The sequence below is a fragment of the Hyperolius riggenbachi genome, chromosome 9 (genome assembly GCF_040937935.1).
Source record: "Hyperolius riggenbachi isolate aHypRig1 chromosome 9, aHypRig1.pri, whole genome shotgun sequence".
Taxonomy (NCBI): domain Eukaryota; kingdom Metazoa; phylum Chordata; class Amphibia; order Anura; family Hyperoliidae; genus Hyperolius; species Hyperolius riggenbachi.
This window is the reverse complement of record NC_090654.1, coordinates 46,804,034-46,824,834: the sequence shown is the minus strand read 5'-3', so window position 1 is coordinate 46,824,834 and position 20,801 is coordinate 46,804,034. Positions and strand designations below refer to the sequence as shown.

At 45.7% G+C, this 20,801-nt stretch overlaps 1 protein-coding gene across 9 annotated transcripts in view; it reads left to right on the top strand.

Moving 5' to 3' along the window:
* NDUFAF3 (NADH:ubiquinone oxidoreductase complex assembly factor 3) overlaps positions 1–20,801 on the top strand; it is a 139,942-nt gene that overhangs the window by 28,456 nt on the left and 90,685 nt on the right. For 2 of the 9 annotated variants that reach the window (XM_068252672.1, XM_068252673.1), the window contains exons 2-3: positions 5,367–5,475; positions 13,112–13,223. The exons of 3 other annotated variants lie outside the window; for them this stretch is intronic. In XM_068252672.1, the coding sequence (XP_068108773.1) occupies positions 13,183–13,223 (41 nt within the window). In that variant the 5' untranslated portion in view covers positions 5,367–5,475; positions 13,112–13,182. Of the gene's footprint in view, positions 1–5,366; positions 5,476–13,111; positions 13,224–20,801 lie in introns of those variants that run through there. 4 more of the 9 variants (XM_068252675.1, XM_068252676.1, XM_068252674.1 and 1 more) reach the window with 3 other exon arrangements.

Sequence of the window (20,801 nt, the reverse complement as noted above, 5' to 3'; positions counted from 1 at the left end):
CTCCTGCGCAGGCGCTCTGACGGCTGTCGGCTCCGAACTACACGGAAATACCCGATCGCCGTCGGGTCTGCTCTACTGCGCTGTTTCCGGCGCCTGCGCAGTAGAGCGGACCCGACGGAGATCGGGTATTTCCGTCTATTTCCGTGCCGAAAGTCGCCACAGCGTCCCCGCTGGAGCCAGCAAAGGTAAATATTGAGCTGACAGTCGGCACAGTCGCCGGCTGTTCGGAGGGCTGCAGCGAGACCCCCGTGGGACAGAGGACGGCGTGGGAAGCCTCATTAGGATCCGGAGGCTTCCCCCACCCGAGGTGAGTACCCCCCAGGGGATCTTTTTAATGTTACAGAGTCTCTTTAAGACCATGCTGCCTGCAAAACAAATGCAGGGGTTTCTTGATCTAAAAATGATTTCCAGAGTTCCTCCAGGGTAAAAAGGTTGAGAACAACTTGTGTAGTGTATGCATCATAGTCTAGGGGCCAATTTAGGGGAAGCCAATTAACTTATCTGTATGTTTTTGGGATGTGGGAGGAAACCAGAGTGCCCGCAGGAAACCCACGCATAGACGGGGAGAACATGCCCTTATCTAAAATTACCTCGTTATACTTGGGTTAATGCCACAGCAATCGGGACTGGCGAGGTAAACAAAACAGGTATGTATATTTATGCCTCGTTATGAAGAGTTGCGCTTAGGGGTGTAAATATACAATACAGCGGTCCGGAAGTAGTTAATATTGTTATACATTTTTTTTTATTAATTATGGTATTTTCACTACAGTCCCTCTTCAATGACTGTATCCAACTGCTAAACTGAATGTCCTCCCTCAGATGCATATGCAGAAGACCACCTTGGTGGGTGAATCATTTTGTAACCATGACAAATCAGGAGTATAGTTGGTCAATAAGATGCTAATCATTTTCATGCAATTTTGAATTTGGTCAGTAAAGGTCAACAGGAGTGTGTTTGATTGTCTCTATTCTAATGCTACGTACACACATGCGACAACGATCGTTCGTTGTCAACGACGAACGATCTTTTAATTGACGAAAGAACGACCGAAGTAAAGTTAGTTGTAAAAAGTATGTAACGATCACATCGTTAGAACGAACGTTACACCACGTAAAAGCACTTAATGCGCCTGCGCATAAAATTGTAAAGTTCCTTGGAGAAAAAGTGAAATGCGCATGTCCAGCCTGGTACGAACGATCGTTTCCAACGATGTGCCACTTTTGCTAACGATCGTCGGTGGTAAAATCCGCCAAGACAGAACTTTGTTTTGTAGCGATTTGCCTCGTTCGTCGTTTGCCTTAATAGTCGTTGGTTCGTTTTTTGTAACGATCGTCGTTGGTAAAGATCGGGGAACGATCGTTACAAACGACTATAGTCGCATGTGTGTACGCACCTTAAGCTTCACAGAGGAAGAGTGTTTGATTGGACTAATTCCAAGCTGCAGAGGCGTAGCTATGGGGGGGGGCAAGAGGAACATGTGTCCCCGGGCGCAGCACTGTGAGGCGCTCAGCACGGCCACTGCACCCCACATGCGTGGGGTCTCGCTAGCTGACCAAAGTGCCCCTGCTTCTCTCCACCCATCTGCAGAAGAGTTAACAGCTGCAAGAAAAGTAGGGCACATCTGGTCATCTAAAAGGAGGCACATTTGGCTATATAAACTGGGAGGGCACATATGGCTTTCTAAATAGCATTTTTACATTTGACTCCACCCATGACCACATTTTGATGCGTTGCCATGCCCATTTTGTCCAGAGTGGGGGTTCAAAAACTGTCTGTTCACAGGTGCTGAAACCACTAGCTACGCCTCTGCCAAGGTGCATAGAATTTGCATGTAAGCGAGAATTACTAGAGCATCTCTAGCAGTTAAGATTCAAAGACCAGCATGCATAAAACATTTATTCTCTCACTCTGTAACTGTAGTGGCGACGTATGCCTTTAAAGCCCCAAATTCAACCTCCATAATTTTTAGTCAGTGAGGGCTTGTTCACACTATGAGCATGTGTGGGTTTTTTAAGAATTGATTTTTTAAAACCTCTTTAAAAGTGCTTATGCAATAATTTTGTACGCGAGTGTTTTCACATGAGCCATGAGCTTTCTTTCCAATAGCAAACAGGTCCTACACCATTTTCTGAGCGTTTGCGCTTCAATGCAAGGTATAGGAAAATGCTTGAAAAATCACTTGGCTAAGCTATTCTGTGAAGGCTTTTCCTCAAAGTACATTAAATTGATTCAGTTTCAGGTCAAAGTTCCCTTCCTGATTTTTTTTTTTTTTTTTTTTAAAGATAAAACGCTAAACAACAAAAACACTTTTGAAAAGTGCTACTCAAAAAGTCTGAAAAAAAAAAAGCTTTAAAAAGCACCCAAAAAAAAAAAAAAAAAAAAAAAGCTTGTGATTGCGCTGCCGATTTATAATGTGAACTAGGCCTAAGGGCTGATTTACATTGCACAAGCTTTTTAAGCACTAGCAATTTTGAAAAACTCTTGCTAATGCAAGGCTATGAGGGATCTTCAGAAAAATCACACCAGTAGTGTGAACCCAGCCCTAAAATGTGAATAGGGGGCTATGCCATTACTTACATTATTTTGATATTTCATGCAGCCCTCTCCCAGAAAAATTGTCTTTAAAAGAGGCCAGGCTCACTCTCCTAAAAACGTTCCTTTTAGCAGAATGAAAAAGAATGGATCCTATGTTAAAGGATACATCCAGAAACTGAAAGATAAGTTTCACTTGCCTGGGGCTTCTTCCAGCCCCTAGTCTGTTTGGTCCCACGGCACAGTTCCGCTCTCCCCTCGGTAAGATCGCGACCCACAGCTGGGATTGGATCTTCTGAGTAGATGCGCTGCGCACCTCTTGTGATCGCACTCCAGCCGCCGAGAGCACTCTCTGCTTGTGCAGGTCAATTCTCTCTGAACTGCGTTGACACATAGCACTCCTGGCGATGGAAGCGCAATAACAAGCAGGCAGCTAGCCCATTCAGGCGCAGAAGTCCCCAACCCGGGCGCGATCTTATGGAAGGGAGATCGGAGAGCTTTCTGAGAGCAAAACTGTGCTGTGGGACCACATAGACTTCTAAAGGCTGGAAGAAGCCCCAGGCAAGTGAATAACTTCTCTTTCCGATTCCCATATGTATCCTTTAAGCAATAAGATCAGTTTGGTCTTTTCCAGACAAACAGAACACAAGTTTTAGTCCTACATAATTTTTTACGGATCAAGCAGATACGACAGAATCATCACCAGCTTATAAGAATGGCCAGCGTCTTATGTGCGTTTCAGGAAGATACTCACCTGCCATCATCCACTCAGGTCATCCACTGCTTCTTCCGCCATCCATTCAGTTCCCTGCACCAAGGAAACACTGATCCATGCCACAGCAGAAGCATCAGTCAGCAATAGGCCAATGGGAATTGCACCTCCCAGGCAGGTTTCCCATTGGTCTTTTGCAAAGCAATGTGAGCTTGCTGGTTCTGCTAGGGCTCTGGGATCAGTATACCAGAATTTCTTTGGTGCAGAGACCCAAACAGCGATGCCAGCGGCCAGGCCCGGATTTACCTCACAGGAGCCTATAGGCACTGATGTCCTGGCACCTTAACGTCACTCTCCATGAACCCACAAACACCCACTGAATTACACTGCAAGTGTGCTGACTGTCCCAGCTGTCACTTCTCCTGTCAGTCATAGGTAGCTGCAGGTGTCCCATAGCATTAAGTAGACAGAGGTATCCTCAGTATTAACCTCCCTGGCGGTATGAATCGTGCGGCTGCGCGGCCGCGGGAGGGTTTTTCTCACTTTTTTTTAGCATGTAGCTAGCCTAGCTCTAGCTACATGCTTCCCTGCTCCCCGCGGCATCCGCCCGTCCCCTCCAATCGCCACCGGCGCCGCTTGCCCATAAGGAAATCCCGTTCTGAACGGGACTTCCTTGAGGGCTTCCCCCGTCGCCATGGCGACGAACGGAGTGACGACATGACGTCACAGGGAATCCCAATCCACCCCATAGCGCAGCCTGGCGCCGATTGGCCAGGCTGCGCAAGGAGTATGCGGGGGGGCCTGTATCGCGGCGGGTAGCGGCACATCAGCGGCGGGCGGTGGCGATCGCAACAAACACGCAGCTAGCAAAGTGCTAGCTGCGTGTTTGAAAAAAAAAGATGCAAGGGCCTGAGCGGCACCCTCCGGCGGCTTACCCCGTGTCCAGCATGGGGTTACCGCTAAGGAGGTTAAGCAGCTAGAGGTGCCCCCAACTCAAGGGAGATCTTGTCAGTGGAATGCCGAGAGTTGGGTAAGTAACCTCATTTACACTCTCATCTCATCATAGGAAAGGAGGTAGAGAGACACTTGGTAAGGACAGTGAGCAGCCTTTCCATCATCAGGCACCTGTAGTGATGTGCCTACAGTGCCTTATGGTAAATCCGACCCTGCCAGCGGCAGAGGACTCAGGTGGAAAGCGGCAATCACGACGGAATGGAACCGGATGAAAAATGGCCAATGTTAAAACTGATCCATTTAAATGAAAAACTGATGCTGTAAAAACTGATCTGTTTTTCATCTGTCCGGGGTTAACCAAGCCTTAGGCATGTGACCCAGAGAGGTTTCCAGCAAACATGGAGGTTGGCAACAGTTTGCGCTCCTCCCTCTGCTGCTGAAATATTACAGGATAACTGAAGCGAGAGGGATATGGAGGCTGCCATATTTATTTCCTGTTAATACCAGTTGCCTGGCAGCCCTGCTAGTCTATTTGGCTGCAGAAGTGTCTGAATCACACCAGAAACAAGCATGCAGCTAATCTTGTCAGATCTGACAATGTCAGAAACGCCTGATCTGCTGCATAGGGTCTATGGCTAAAAGTATTGGAGGCAGAGGAACAGCAGGATAGCCAGGCAACTGGTATTGCTTATAAGGAAATATGGCAGCCTCAATATCCCTCTCTCTTCAGTTGTCCTTTAAGTCTGTGGTCAGCACTAAAGTGCAGCAGATCCTCATTTTGAGACAGAGCTAAAGTTGTAGTGCTAGCCACAAAGAGTTAACCTCACTGCATAGGGAGGAGGTGGGTGGAGTCAGGTGATCTGTCCTCACAGGGAGGACATGGCTGTTGCCCCTCCCACCACCTCTCTGATCATTTCATATTTGGGTGATAAAAAAGGATGGGGGGGGGGGGGGGGAAGAGTCTGGATAGCTTGCCCTCTAGTAAAAGGGAAAAAAAAACACAAAGTACAAAGCTCATTTTGGTATTTTAAATATATTTATTGTAAAAAGTACAGATGTGCAATGCATAAAACGAGCTGATTAAAAATACAAACTTGCTATCATAATTGTTGAACCAAGGCTTTGAAATCTTACATCTGGTTTCACTTTCCACCAACTGGCCAGGATTTCCTGAATGCTGCGCACAGCCAAGAGGTGATCTGAGAATTTCATGACCACGCCAGACCAACTTCTGACTGTCTACAGCAAGAGGAGGCCCACTCACAACAAGCAGGTCAGTTAGCTGCTCTGCCTGTGTAACCAGGACGGTGTTCATTCCCTTACACCTAACCAGGCCAAAAACCTGAAGATAGGATTAGAAAGATACAACCAGGTCACCTACTCTTCAATCTGCTGCTCCACAGATATTGGCTGCTGAAATATGCAAATTTTGACTTTTCTTTTAAGTCAACCATGGCCACACCCCCTTCCAAATCCTATTACTTTTTTTTGGGAAAGTACATAAATAAAAGTAGTAGCATGCCTGGAGGTCAGAACACTGTTTTATCACATTTTAAGGATTAAGTGTTTTGATATGTAATGGTCACTGAAAACATGTGCATTTTTCATTTATCTTCTGATCCCAACCCTTAAACGTCCCTGCTTCCTGCCTGTACACTTGCAGCAAGGAACTTTTTCAGAGGATAACCTAAGAACTATCTTTAAGTTAAACGCCTAGAGTTCAGGCACACTCTTGCCATCTCCCGCATTTGAATATGGCCTAGCACACAGACAAAAGTTGTTGCCCACAAACTATTCTTAAAGGGGAACTGAAGTAAGAGGTATACGGAGGCTGCCATATTTATTTCCTTTTAATCAATACCAGTTGCCTGGCAGCCCTGCTGATCCCCTACCTCTAATACTATTAGCTATAGCCCATGCAGCAGATCAGGTGTTTCAGACTATAAAGTCAGATCTGACAAGACTAGCTGCATGCTTGTTTCTGGTGTTATTCAGATACTACTGCAGAGAAATAGACCAGCAGGGCTGCCAGGCAACTGGTATTGATTAGAAGGAAATAAATATGTCAGCCTCCGTATACCTCTTACTTCAGTTCCCCTTTAATACACTGCACCTATGTACAGGGACGGATTTGTACTCTATCGCCCAAGGCCCACTATCACCAGTTGCCCCCGGACCGACCGCATCCCAAGCTCCCCCCCCCCCCCCCCCCCCCCAAAAACAGCAGGAATTAGATTGTTGGCTCCTTTGAGGATAGTTAGTGACATGATGGCAGGGATTACATTATAAGCTGGTCTGAGGACAATTAGTGACATGATGGCACAGATAAGATTGTAAGCTTCTCGGCAAGTGAAAGGTAGTTCAGAGATCACCGCAAGTGCCGTTTGCTGGCCCATCATCCCCTGATTGCCAGATCCGGCTGATGGTAACTGCCCACCGTTGTGGAAACTGTAGCAGGAATGTTCGGCAGGCTAACTGCTTCTGCCACCCTACCCTTTGCTTTCATGGTGCCCTAGGCAATGGCCTTTGTGGGCTTGCCTGAAGTCCAGCCATGCCCATGTACAAACGATGTAATGGGGAGACTGTACAGACTGTATGTAACACCACTGTGCAGACTGTAGAGACTGGGCAATTTTCAAATCTGCCAGAATAACTGATTAGGCTACACAACCTCCCTTTTCTTTTACATCTCTGGGGTGCTCTTTAAGACAAGACATTTATATCACGCTTTTCTCCTGGCGGACTCAAAGCGCCAGAGCTGCAGCCACTAGGACGCGCTCTATGGGCAGTAGCAGTGTTAGGGAGTCTTGCCTAAGGTCTCCTACTGAATAGGAGCTGGCTTACTGAACAGGCAGAGGTGAGATTTTAACCCAGGTCTGTGTCAGAGGCAGAGCCCTTACCATCCAGCCACCATGTAATGTACAATTGGCTGACACTTTGGTCTTGACTGTGCAGAGAACAGATAAAAACATAATTTACTGCTGCAAGGACAAAGAGGTCATCTTTAAACATATAAGGATGCCTGGGAGAAAAAGATGAGGAGAAGGGCTGCCACTCACTCCAGGATTATACTGTGTTTTCAGTTGCACAAATGCAGATTTCAACAATCATTCAAAGCAGTTAATAAGGAAGGGATAATAGCAGTCAAGGGTTCATTACAATAACTGATCTAACTACTAGGGGATAGTTTCATTGAACACATTGCGGAGTCCTTCTTTAAGTGTGCACGAGTAGTTTTATGTAGCACACCGATCCTGGTCTCTGGAGATGGAGTGCTTTTTGCTGGAGTACAAGAGAGAGCTTTGGAGTGACACGATATTCCCGATGGCAGGTCTGTTCTTGGGCTCAACGGGAGTGATCGTGTCATTCCAGAGCAGGGTCTCTCCAGGTCAGCCATACACATGAAGGGGTCGTCCTCGAGGCAGTTAGTGCTAGGAGAAAAAAAGAAAAAAAATAGGAATTAAATAGAGCTCTGGACAATACGGGAATGGCAATGTATACAAACTGTAGGGTCAACCATTTCACTTTGCGCAAGTAATCATACATTTTTCTTCTAGCACTTTTCTCCCAATATACTCTAAGGATGCATAGACCGAGCAGGATCATCCACTAGGCAACCTAGGCAGCTGCTTGGAGCAGAGTTGGAGTCAAGGGGCGCACCTGTCACCTTCTCTGATCTCTCTTTACTTCAGCTTACCAAAAAGACCAAATCTACTGCCTTCTCTAAGGCCCCATTATATATTAATTCATCTCTAGATACAGATATCCATCCTTGCAGTTAGATGGTCCTGTGAAAATTCATAGGACAGTCTAATTTGACAGATTTTTCACGATACCGTCAGGCATTTTTGCACATTCCTAGTATTTTGGTCCTCATTCGGGGAGATTTCACTTTACTTTCTGCAGGCTAGCGACATGTCTGTACAGCCTCAGCCGCTAACTGTTGCCCACGGAAATGTGTCACGGCCTCTTCCAGGCAACAGTAAACTAAAGTGTGTTTGAGGCTTTAGACGAGCAATATTCGGACAACTGGATCATAATCAACATATTTGGGGTCAAAAATGGAAAGCTTTTGGCTGGTTTTATATTAATTTTTTTGCGCTGCACAGGATGCTATGCTCCTGCCACATCCCACCGCCATGCAAAAATTAACGCATTACCCTGCGGTGTCTTTTATTGGACTCCCAGGTCAGCCTCTTTATCAGCTCTCACTCCATCCACCATGAGGAACTCCCTGGGTTCAGAATTAAATTTTAGTTTATTAACGAATAGGAGAAGTGTTTGGAACAGAGCCAATAGAGCCAAAGAGTGCATTATTGCCAGAGACTAGAAACACACTAGGCAGAAACCGCATGCGTTTTTTTCCACAATGAAAAAGTCTATAGGCTGCAATTAAATGCGTTTTACAGTGTGCATTTGTTGAAAATGCACAACTTTCAAAAATGCATTTAATGTAACTCAATGGAGACGCAGAGAAATGCGTATTTAAAGAAAATCTGTAATGTAAAAAACAACTCTCTGGGGGATACTTACCTAGGGAGGGGGAAGCCTCTGAATCCCAATGAGGCTTCCCTTGTCCTCCAGTGTCCCGGCAATCCAGCGCTGCAGCCCCCCCCCCCCCCCCAAAACCACAGCGAGGTAAACATTCACCTACCGCGATCCTGCGCAGGCGCAATAGCAGCTCTGTTTGGGTTAAAGCGGATATAGCCGCACCTGATTGTATCTGCTTTACTGTGCAGGCGCGAGTCCTTTGCACCTGCGCAGTAAAGCAGATACTATCGGGTTCACCCATTTCTGCCTTACCCGAATGAAGAGCCGCTGGTGCACCTGCGCAGGATTGTGGAGAGGTAAATAGATCATTGCTTGTCAGGGGAGGTTTTTGGGGGAGCCAGCGCTGGATTCCCCCACAGCTACAGGGGATGGGGAAGCCTCATTGGGACCCTGAGGCTTTCCCCTCCAGAGGCAAGTATCCCCCAGAGGGTTTTTGGTTTGTTTGTTTTTAGTACAGGTTCTCTTTAAAGACTTTTAGATATAGATATGACTTTTTAATCCTTTAATAAAGGAAAAACAACAATCGCATACAAAAACACACAAAAAAAAAAATATATAAAATAAATAGAAGCACTGCCTAGTGTGTTTCCAGCCAGAGAGTGAGAAGTGGAAAAATCATAATTTAACCGAGCCAAAGGGTGCGTTCTCACTATAGCTTTGTACACAGGTATGATGTAGGAGGAGTATGTACAGCACCCTTTATGTGTCGGCAATCTACCTACCTAGGCGGAGTGTCTTGAATGGTGAAGTGGCTGCATGGTGTCTCGTGCCATACGATTCCGCTTGTTCATTCACCTCCTGTTGTGTCTCCTCCCCTACGCTGAATAGGACAGGTTCCCCATCCATAGCTGAGCAGTACATCTCTGTACAGCACTCATTCCTCAAAATCTCTCTCTAAAGAGCAATCTGATTGGTAAGGGTGACAAGTCTTGGCCGAGTCTAAAGGCTCATACACACATCAGACTATAGTCTTTGGAAAATGAAAGATCACAGACCAATCTTACCACCCTTCATGTAGTATGAGAGCCATACTCTGCACAGTCTTTTCTATGGAGCTGAACCCCACATCAGATAGAAATCTTTGCAAGATGCTGCACACACAGATGCTGTACAGACACAAAAGATCGGTATCTGTAAAAGATCTGTTCCTGCCAAAAATCCATTCCTGCAAATTGCAATGATAGTCTATGAGATCTGCAGATCATACACACACATGATTTAACTGACATTCATCTGCAGATCAAGAAATCATCTGCAGATCTGAAAATCCATCCTGGTGGATCTGATCTGCAGATGAATGTCAGTTAAACAAGGTGTGTATGATGATCTGCAGATCTCAGACTATCATTGCAATTTGCAGGAATGGATTTTTGGCAGGAACAGATCTTTTGCAGATACCGATCTTTTGTGTCTGTACAGCATCTGTGTGTGCAGCATCTTGCAAAGTATTTTTTCTGATGTGGAGTTCAGCTCCATAGAATAGACTGTGAAGGTATGGCTCTCATACTACATGAAGGGTGGTAAGATTGGTCTGTGATCTTTCAGTTTCCAAAGACTATGGTCTGATGTGTGTATGGGGCCTTACAGCCTTCAATACAATTATTACGGTTAGGAGATGGAAGAGGAAAGCAGCTCAATGTGCTTTTCTTACTAGCCTTTGGTCTCGCTGAGGATCAGGACAGCCCAGAGGGTTTATATTTTCAGGAAACGAAAGAACTGGTTCCGATTTGTAACATGTAATACCACTTTTTCCAAAGTGTATCAAGGTTTAAAAAGTGGTCAGAGGCCTGCAGGCTTGTAACGCCAAGACAGTTAAGGGAACAGCACCCCCACGCCTCCTAACCACATATCGCTATCATGCGTCTTCCTGTGCCCCTAAGGCTGCTAGTGCGGCCGTCTGCTGACAGTTCCATGCCCACAGGCCAGCACTGGGCTCTCTGCCTTCAAACGGCAACTGTGGTTTGCAGCAGGAAATCAGTAACTATCTTTAGAGATTTATCTCACTCCAGCGGGGAAGGAAGAAAATGATAAAATGGAGTGTAGTCGTTTATGAACTAAATCCTCTATTTCACTTTTTAAGGGGGCGGGGGGGGGGGGGGGTTCAGTTGGTCAAAGACCAATTGATAGTGTACTGGTTGAAGTACAACTGAAGTGAGAAGAATATTTATTTTCTTTTAAAAAAAAACAGTTGCCTGGCAGCCCAGCTGATCCATTTGGCTGCAGTAGTATCTGAATCACACTAGAAACAAGCATGCAGCTAATCTTGTCATATCTGCCAATGTCAGAAAACCTGATTTGCATGTGCTTGTTCAGGGGCTATGGCTAAAAGTATTAAGGTCCGTACACACGCCGGACTGCAGGTAACGACGGGTCCATCGTCACCTCCCGCTGGGCGGGCGTTCCAGCGACAGTCCGGCGTGTGTACAGTCTGTCTGCAGACTGATATGGCGGATCGCTCAGAAACAGCCTTATCGGACCGCCGACAGACTGTACACATGCCGGACTGTCTGCTGAAAACCCGCCCAGCGGGAGGTGACGACTGACCCGTCGTTGCCTGCAGTCCGGTGTGTACGGACCTTTAGATGAACAGGATAGCAAGGCAACTGCTATTACTTAAAAATAAATATGGCAGCCTACATATACCTCATTACAGTTGTCCTTTAAGGGCTCTGTCTCTGACACAGGTGACCAATATTCACATCTCAGCTCTTCCTGTTCAGTAAGCCAGCACCTATTCAGCAGGAGACCTTGGGCAAGCCTCCCTAACTACTACTGCCTATAGAGCGTGCCCTAGTGGCTGCAGCTCTGGCTCCTTGAGTCCTCCAGGAGATGAGCGCAATATAATATGTTATGTGTCAGGTCTAAAACAAATGAATTAAAGGTGCGCTGAATAGGATCACACTAATTGTATTTGACAAAAAAAAATAAAAAAATGGATGAATACAAAATCAAACTGCCAGAACAAAGTCAATGGTGCCAAGTCCAAAGTTAAATCAAATTACAACGAGATTGGTGCTTCGCTGTGCTTCTACAACTTCAGCAATATACTATTGATCATCAATGGGCATCACTTAGTAGCTTGATGCCCCAAGCACTGTATTGATATGATGCCCCAGAACAGCTGCATTGTCGGAGAGGTAAGGAAATAACTGGTTAAAGAAAAACTAACTTTAAAAACGTCCCCTGGGGGATACTAACCTCGGTTGTTTGTTACAGAGTCTCTTTAAGGATTACCATTATGCGGTGCACATATAGAGGTGTTAATTACCAGAATAGCACCAAATGAAAAGCCAATAAAGATAGTTAGAGGAAGGGCCCCAGGACGGTCGCATTCTCTGCATCCCCTAAAGCTATGCCACTGCCCACCACCACACCCCACCCCACACAGGTGCAGACTCACCAGATACAAAGAGAGCAAACTCAGTGGTGTAACAATAGGCGTTGCATAGGTTGCAACCACACTGGGCCCTCCCTCAACTGCAGTTGTAGCTCATTATTGGTGCTGTGCCACTAATAATCACTTCTTTAAAATGCTTTGCATTGTAGTAATTATTAAACTGTTCCCTATCCACTTCTTGCACCTCCGACGCTGTGGCTGTCCTTTTCAGGTTTTGGTGCGCCGTGTCAATTTTTTATATATTTAGTGCTGGGGGGGGGGGGGGGGGGGCTTGCACTGGGGCCCATAGCTCTTTAGCTATGTCACTGAGCAAACTCATGAATGGCATGTTATAAATCCTCACCCTTCTGGTCAGATGTGGGCTGCTTAGATACAGGATACCAGGGATGGAATTGTAATGAAGTTGTGATTAATGCACGTGTGACCATGAGATACGAGGGGTTAAATTACCCAGAAGTCCATAGATCCTATGCATATCATTCCTCTCACGTGCGACCTATGGGACGCATTCGACAACTCACTACCGCAGTTCCAGCTTCTTACGACCCCGTAAGTATTGGGAAGCCCATCCCAGCAGGATACATCCCTTACAAAAGGCAATCAATTGGGGGGGGGGGGGAAGCTGCAACTGGGATAGCACTAAAGAGGCTCGATTCCTCCGCATCACTTTTTGGTCACTAGTGACTACGGACGATCTATTGTCACTAGTGTGCCACTGTTCCCAACTGGTTTCGTCCCCTTTATTAAAGGCTAACTTCTTTAGTGCTCACATGTACATATTGTATGTACCTCATGTGACATACCAATTGTCAAGTTGAGAATATCTATACACATACAATCTACCGTACTACATTTAATTTTCATAAAAATTTATCTGAAAAATATAGGGGGGGGGGGGTAGGGTTGGAAGATTTGGCTTCATTGTCCTCAAGTGGTAACTGTTCTGTCTGCTTGCATGCAGTTCTGAAAGCCTATCACTCCCAGCCAGTATCAGGAATATACCATGTGAGCAGATCCTGGACTCTGATATAAATGGGAATTTGGCAAATCAACTCAAAACTAACTTCAAAAAGGTAGGCAAGTCTATAGGTTGCGTAGTTTTGTTCTGAGGTAGATTACCATAGCAACATACCTTGTCAGGAATCCTTGTTCTGCTTGTGGAAGGTGGAGAGGCCAGTGCAGAACTTCTTCTTTCCTCTGTTCTTCCTCAAACAGCGATAAGGGCCCTCCTGTGCCTCACACAAAGTAGATCATTAACAGGCGGGCAGGTACAGGAGTATGGGGACATTATTGTCTCATTCTGGAAAAAAAGTTACTGGATCAGGAGACAGCGGAGGCCAGGGAAAACCATTCCCACTGAAGTTGAACTCGCTGACGATTAGCTAACGGGTCCCAACTGCAGCTGAACAGAGAAATCAACAGCTGCTTTTGGGATTCCGTTGACCAGTCCCCAGCACTGAACCGGGCTGTATGGCAGACAGACGGGCGACCTGCAAGACACAATCAGCAAGCTTATGTATGAAAGGAAGAGAGGCAAATACTCAAATGTACAGTGAGGAGAAATCACATGTTAAACAAACATTGACAGTACATTTAGTTTTAAGTGCCATTTCTAAATGAAAGTCTTGAAACTGTACTCCAACAAACACTTTATATGAATTCTTATATGCCGCTAAGCGTTTGGTTACGGGAGGAGAGAGCAGAGTGGCGGATCTGTGTAAAGTGGTTATCCACAGTGACCAGACACATGGGCTCAAGTGGAGCATTACTTTAGCTTGTTACATACAGGGCCGGTTCTCTCGAAGCAAGGTGAAGCATTTGTATTAGGTGCAGAGATTACAGGCACAGCATGTATGTACTGTGTGTGTGTACACTTACAGCATGCAGTCAGAGTAGGAGGAGAAGTGAGAGGAGAGTGAGGTGAAGAGGTCATCATTGGAGAAAAAGCAGCTTGTTGTGCTGTGTGAGGAATCTTAGGCCTCAGTCACACCTAAAAAAAAAAAACGCAAACGTTTCTGGTAAAAGCGCTGTTCCAGAGCGGTTTTGTAATTCACTCCCTGACGCAAGTCAGGAAGTGAACTCTGACTCAGAAAATACAATGCATTTATTCTTAAAAACACTCTCGCAATCGCTGCACAAAGCAATTTTGTGAGCGTTTGTTTTTCCTATACCCTCCATTGAGGCAAAATTGCCCCAAAATGATACAGGCAGCACTTTTGCTGCATGCACTGTGCACAAACCATGCGGATATGAACCCTCTCAGAGAGATTAATTGCACTAGCGTTTTGCGGGCGATATTAAAGATCGCCTGCGCTTGAAAATAGGCTGAAAACACCCCTAGTGTGATCAAGCCCTGAATGTGAGTGAGGAGGAGTGGGGGGGGGGGGGGGCTTTGGGGGAGGCAGGAGAATAACAGTGATTTGACTTGCACAGCAGAAGGAAGGAGGTGGAACTGCTGTCCTGACTAAGGAGGAATGGAGTGGCTGAGGGCGAGCAGATTGTTTGGCAGCCTCCATGTAACGCTCTTATCGGGTTCACTTTGAAAACAGAGAACTCCTGTTAATCAATGGGGTAGTTCACACTTGAGGGTAAGAACACAGGCAGAAAAGGTAGCATTGCGTAAAACGCTAGCGTTACAAGTACCGTAAATGTGCAGGCAACTTGTATCATTTTAAAGGAAAAAAACCCATATCCTTTTCAGTTTAGGTTCCCTTTAAGCAATACCAGTTGCCTGGCAGCCCTGCTGATCCTCTAATACGTTAAGCCCCTGAACCAGCATATCAGGTGTTTTTGGCAGGGCCCAAATTACCGGGTGTCACTCCCAAATTACCTGCCTTGCATCAAAGGATCACAATCCTTGAACAATTTAGTCAACAGAGTGAGGTTAACCCAGCAAGGGCAAAAAAAAACAAAAAACAAACAAACAAAAAAAAAAATAGAAGTACACTCTGTTTTCACGTAAAAGGAATCTAACAATTTTTTTAAATTTTTTTTTTAAACCCGGGGTGGGGGTGGGCACGATTGATACTTGCCTCAGGAGGGGGAATCCTCTGGATCCTAATGAGGCTTCCCGCATTCCTAAGCCTCAGGGTTACAGTGCTGTATCCCCCGAAAATACAGCAGAGAAGCATGTTGGCTGTGACGCAGTAGTGCCTGCTATATTTACCCACTGAGGTCCTGTGCAGGCGCAGTAGCGGCTTACCGATCGGGCTCAGGCAGAAATAGCCGAGCGATTTTTTTCCGCCTGAGGTGAGAGACTTATGGATGCTGCCATATTTAATCCCTTTTAAACAATACCAGTTGCCTGTCAGTCCTGCTGATCTGTTTGGTCAGTGGGGTCTTGCGTACACACTGTACTTGCGTACACATCTGTTTGGTTAGTGGGATCTTGCGTACACACGCCCTACAAAACGAAACGACGGGTCCGCCGGACCCTCCCGCTGGGCGGTCTTTAGCCGACAGTATGCGAATGTGTACGCGCTGTCGGCGGATTGATAAGGCTGTTTCTGAACGGCACACGCGCATACTGTCAGCTAAAGACCGCCCAGCGGAAGGGTCAGGCGGACCAGTCGTTTCCTTTTGTAGTACGTGTGTACACACCTGTAAAATGGAACTATAACATAGTAGATTGCAGGAAACTGAGGATAGCCACTTGCACGTTAAATATCCTGGTTGCAGCATCAGAAACACTTCCTACAGCTATATATTGCAGTGTGACCCCGCCCTCCCGCTAAAGTTTAGCCTAGGCTGTTTGTATGGAATTCTCCCCCCCAAGGCCAGGCCGAGGCATAGGCTGGAGAGGCTCCAGCCTCAGGGCGCAGTGTAGGAGGGGGCGCACAATTCATTCAGATTTCATTCCGAATTGTGTTTGAAGCAGAAATAAATAAGAAAAGGGGATACATAGCAGTAACTGCATGCCAGATAACTAGATATTAAGGTGTTGGGGAGGTTGTGGGCCCTGTGGCCCTCTTAGTCTAATATCAATCAGTGTGTGACAGCTGGGGTGAGAGGGATGGAGGGGCGCACTTTGGTGTCTCAGCCTTGGGTGCTGGAGGACCTTGTCCCAGCTCTGCTTCCCAGTATTCTGGTAGAACAGAGATCTTTCCTACTGGCTGTAGAGCCCTCTATGAACAAACATTCCGCAGAGATCACCTTCCAGTGCTGAAGATGTTGCAGTCTGATAAACAAAGTAAATCAGGGAGAGGAAAGATTTCACAATGGGTAAATTAAAAAAAAAAAAAAAAAAGTTTTACTCATTATGTTATTTTGACTACAATTCCCTTTTAAAGGTTTAGCCAACTTTGCGGAGCAAGCACCCCCCATACAAACATGCTGGTGGACTATCTGCCAATCCGTGTGTTCTGCTCAACGAAGAGAGGAGGGGCAGGAGCGCGAGTGATAGGATAGCCGTGCCTGTGGCATACATACCAGTAACAGCAGTAAGACCTTGTTCACACCTAGAGCATTTTTGGGGATTTTTTTTGAGCTCCAGCGATTTTGAAAATAGCCATAAAAGCACTTGTGCAATGAATCCCTATCAGAGTGTTCACCAATGAGCAGTTATATTCCGATCTGCTCACCAAGCGCTGCCTGTACCATTTGCTGAGCGTTTTGGCTCAATGGAAGGTAGAGGGAAAAATCACTATACAAAGTGCTTTTTCAAGCACTTAGCGATTTCCTGAGCGCTTTTAAGAATAAATACATTGGCCTCAATTCACTAAGCTTTATCAAACGTTTGACAATTTACCTCACGAGTAAAATCTAATTTTGAATTCACTAAGATGTTATAGATTTATTGAACATTTTATCGATAAAACAGATAAATCTATAACATTTTAGTGAATTCAAAATCAGATTTTACTTAAGTAAATTATCAAACGTTCCATAAAGCATTAAATACAATGGCCTCAATTCACTGAGCTTTTTTAATTATTTTCCGGGTCAAAGACTGACGTCAGGAAGTGAAAAAAACAAGTCGCTCTGCAAAAGCACTTACAGAAGCGCTGTACAAAAAAACTAACGTGCAGGTAAGTGCCAGGAGGTGCTAAGGGAAAAAAAAAAAAAAAAGCACACAAAAATCGCACAGCGCTGTGATCTATCCCTTATGAAATCTGTGTGCAGATTTAGGTTTTTTGTTAGTCACATGTCACGATTGGAGAAGCGTTACCCAGCAGGAGAGAAAGGGTTAATGTCGGGCACAAGTGGCTTCCGTACTTCCCCAGTGTCCGCTCTGAGGTCCTAAAATGGGTTCAGTGAAGTGATTTAAAATGCAGAACAAAAGCAGCCATAAAGGAGGAGGAAATCAGATACCGGCAAGTGCTAGATTGAGGAAGGCCAAATCCTCAGCTCTGATCTCCATTCTTTGTTCCTCACCTGTGGCGTGAAATTACATCCAGCAGAGAGGTGTGAGGCTGCAGTGGATGGGAAGTATGCAGTGATCCCTTCATACTGTTGGCATGTGGGCTGCACAGCTGCTGGAGACACTGCTGAGGGCTTCACTAGATGGACAAGGAGTGAGGGGCATAACTACATACAAATCATAACTTTAGTGGGGCCCCCTATGTACACACCCTTTCCCACCTCTGGGGACCCTCCTCCCCCCCCATATCTTGCACAGGTCAAGTGTGAACATCCCTTATTGCTGTGCCACTGGCTGTTCTGTCATTCCTCCCAACTTTGAGATACGAGGGACACTTAAGCCACACATACCATAAAAAAATTTAATTGGAAAAATAAGTGGTTTTATAATTAAAACCACACGGGTCCTTTCTATCCTAGTGCATTTTCCTTCAGATTAAACTTTTGAAAAATGAGAAATATCAATTTTAAAGGATGGAAATAAAGTTTAGAGTTAGTTAAAAACATTTTTCAGTAGAAAAATACATACAATTACATACATCTGTACAGTGGCGTAGGTAAGGAGTGCTGATGCAAGTTTTACAATGGTGCCCCCCAAGCACTCTACATAACAATTGATACAGTGCACCAAAACCTGCCAATGTCAACTACAGTATCAGAGGTGCAAGAATAGAATGGGGAGCAGTGTGTTAATGATTACCACTATTCAAAGTATCTATAGAAGTGATTATTACGAGCACAGGACCAATAGGGAGGTAATATTGCAGTTGAGGGAGGGCCCTGATGCGGTTGCAACCTCTGCACCCCCTATTGCTACGCCCTTGGATCTGTACATCAGTCCTGAAAGGGACAAATGGGGAAGAAAGGAGGGACAGGTGTCCCAAAGAGGGACAGTTAGGAGCTATGGTACTTCTATGGCTTGTCCAGACCTTATTAGGGTAGTGCCAAACAATAGCCTCTACTTAACCTGCACTAGAGTACCAGGATGTCAACACCAGCGGTTCTGGATGTGCGTCTGGCTCTCAGCGGCATAGAGAATTTGGATATGTGGGAGTGATGCATCATGGGAAACCACAGTTACTTAAAAAGGGAACTTTATAAAAGATTGAATTTCATCGCAATCAGTAGCCGAAACCCACTTTCCCATGAGAAATCTTTACCTTTTCTCGTATAGATCACCCAGTAGCGTAGCTAAGTAACTGTGGGCCCTGATGCAAGTTTTACATTGAACCCCCCCCCCAAGCACTCTAAACATAATTGATACGGCGCACCAAAACCTGCCTATGGCAACTATAGCGTCAGAGGTGCAAGAAGGGGATGGGGAACAGTTAACGTTTACCAATATTCAAAGTATCTATAGAAGCGAGGATTATGAGCACAGGACCAATAGGGAGCTAATACTGCAGTTCAGTGAGGGGGCCCGATGCAGTTGCAACTTCTGCACCCCTATTGCTACGTGGGGGGGTAATTGTATGGGTGATATTTTGATGAAAAAACCCTCCCACACAGGGGCGTAGCAATAGGGGGTGCAGAGGTAGCGACCGCATCGGGGCCCTTGGGCCAGAGGGGCCCCCAAGGGTCCACCCTCTATCACAGTATTAGCTCTCTATTGGTCCTGTGCTGATAAGGATTACTACTATTCAAAGCATCTATAGAAGTGATTATCAAGGGCTCGTTTCCACTATTGCGGTGCAGAATCGCCTGGATTCCACCGCTGTTGAAATTGAATTTTTGAGCGGTTTTTGCCATAGGTGAGGGTATATGCGAATTTAACCATGTCACTGCCTGTTTGAAGGTACATTGGTTCCTATGCGAATTCACATGAAAATTCGCATACCATAGCCGCATGCGAATTTCCTATTAAATACATTAGCGGCGATTCGCATGCATTCCACTCGTAGGCGAATTCGTTGGCTCTTTTGTGCGTTTTTTACCGCTGAAAAAAACGCACCTCAACAATGCTACAGTGGAAACAGGCCCATCCACTTGCATTACATGTGCGAATCCGCATGCGTTGGACGCATGCGGATTCGCGATAGTGGAAACGAGCCCTAACACACTGTTCCCCAACCCCTTCTTGCACCTCTGACACTGGGGTTGTCCTTGGCAGGTTTTGGTGCGCCGTATCAATTGTTATGTATAGAGTGCTTGGGGGGGCCCCCATGTAAAACTTGCACCGGGGCCCACAGCTCTTTAGCTACGCCACTGCTCCCACAGTGTGATGTCATGGACATGACTTTTCGCTAATTTCTGTTTTAAAGTGAACCTCCAGACTAAAAATCGACTCAGCAGCACTGAAAAGGCCTGGTGTTTAACAGTTTCACAGCATCAGAACTTTGTTTCTCTTATACAAGCCTCATTTTTAGATGCACAGAAGAAAACTGCCCGGGCATTTTTCCCCTGATGCTGTGCAAAGCATGATAGGATTTGTGATGTTGTTGCTCTCGTTCTGCTGTTTTGGTGCAAATTTTTTTTCTTACATTTTGAATTTGACATTTGAAGCCTAGTGTGTGCAGCTGGGAGGGGTTATCAGGACACAGGACAGTTGGAACTGTGTCTCCTGCTCCCTGTCACCTCCTTTCAACCAAAAAGATGGCTGCCCCCATGACAAAGATGGCAGCCCCCATGAATCACGAACATTTGCCTGTTTTTTTAAAACAGGGCGAGTAAGAGATTAGATTACCAATCTATTCTAATTAACATAACTAATGTAACTTAATGACAGTATGTTTGTTTAGGCTGAAGTTCCCCTTTAAGAAGGCCAATTTATATTCCGAGTTGCTTTATGTAAGAGGGCATTGCAGTCTCTTTCGGCCCCTTATACCGTCCCAGTCACCATGGGGTCACCATGAGCCTTCTGGGTAATCTGACAATCTGCAGCTCTTCTTTCCTGAGCACCGTCTGGAAAGGTGGCCACAGTGATGTCAGCCACTGGCGGGAGATTGGTTCCCTGCAATGTCAGAGGAAGCAGGGCAGACAGGCGCTCATCCGCCAATTCCCTGATTGTGACACTGCAGCCTCTGCCACAAAGCAAGGCATGCAGCTTGTCTCTGCAAAATGGATGGAAAGTGGATTCCAGATCCTATCACAGGTTTTCCCGTGCCCCATGGGATTGCTGCTCAGTGTCTGCATTAGCATACCTCCCAACTTTCTGAGACCAGAAAGAGGGACACAAGTCACACCCCTTGTCACAAATACTATAAAGATTTCATAAGAAAAATATATGTTTCTGTAGAAAAATACATAGATTTACATAAATCTGTACCAGTGCTTAAAGAGGGACAAATGAGGTA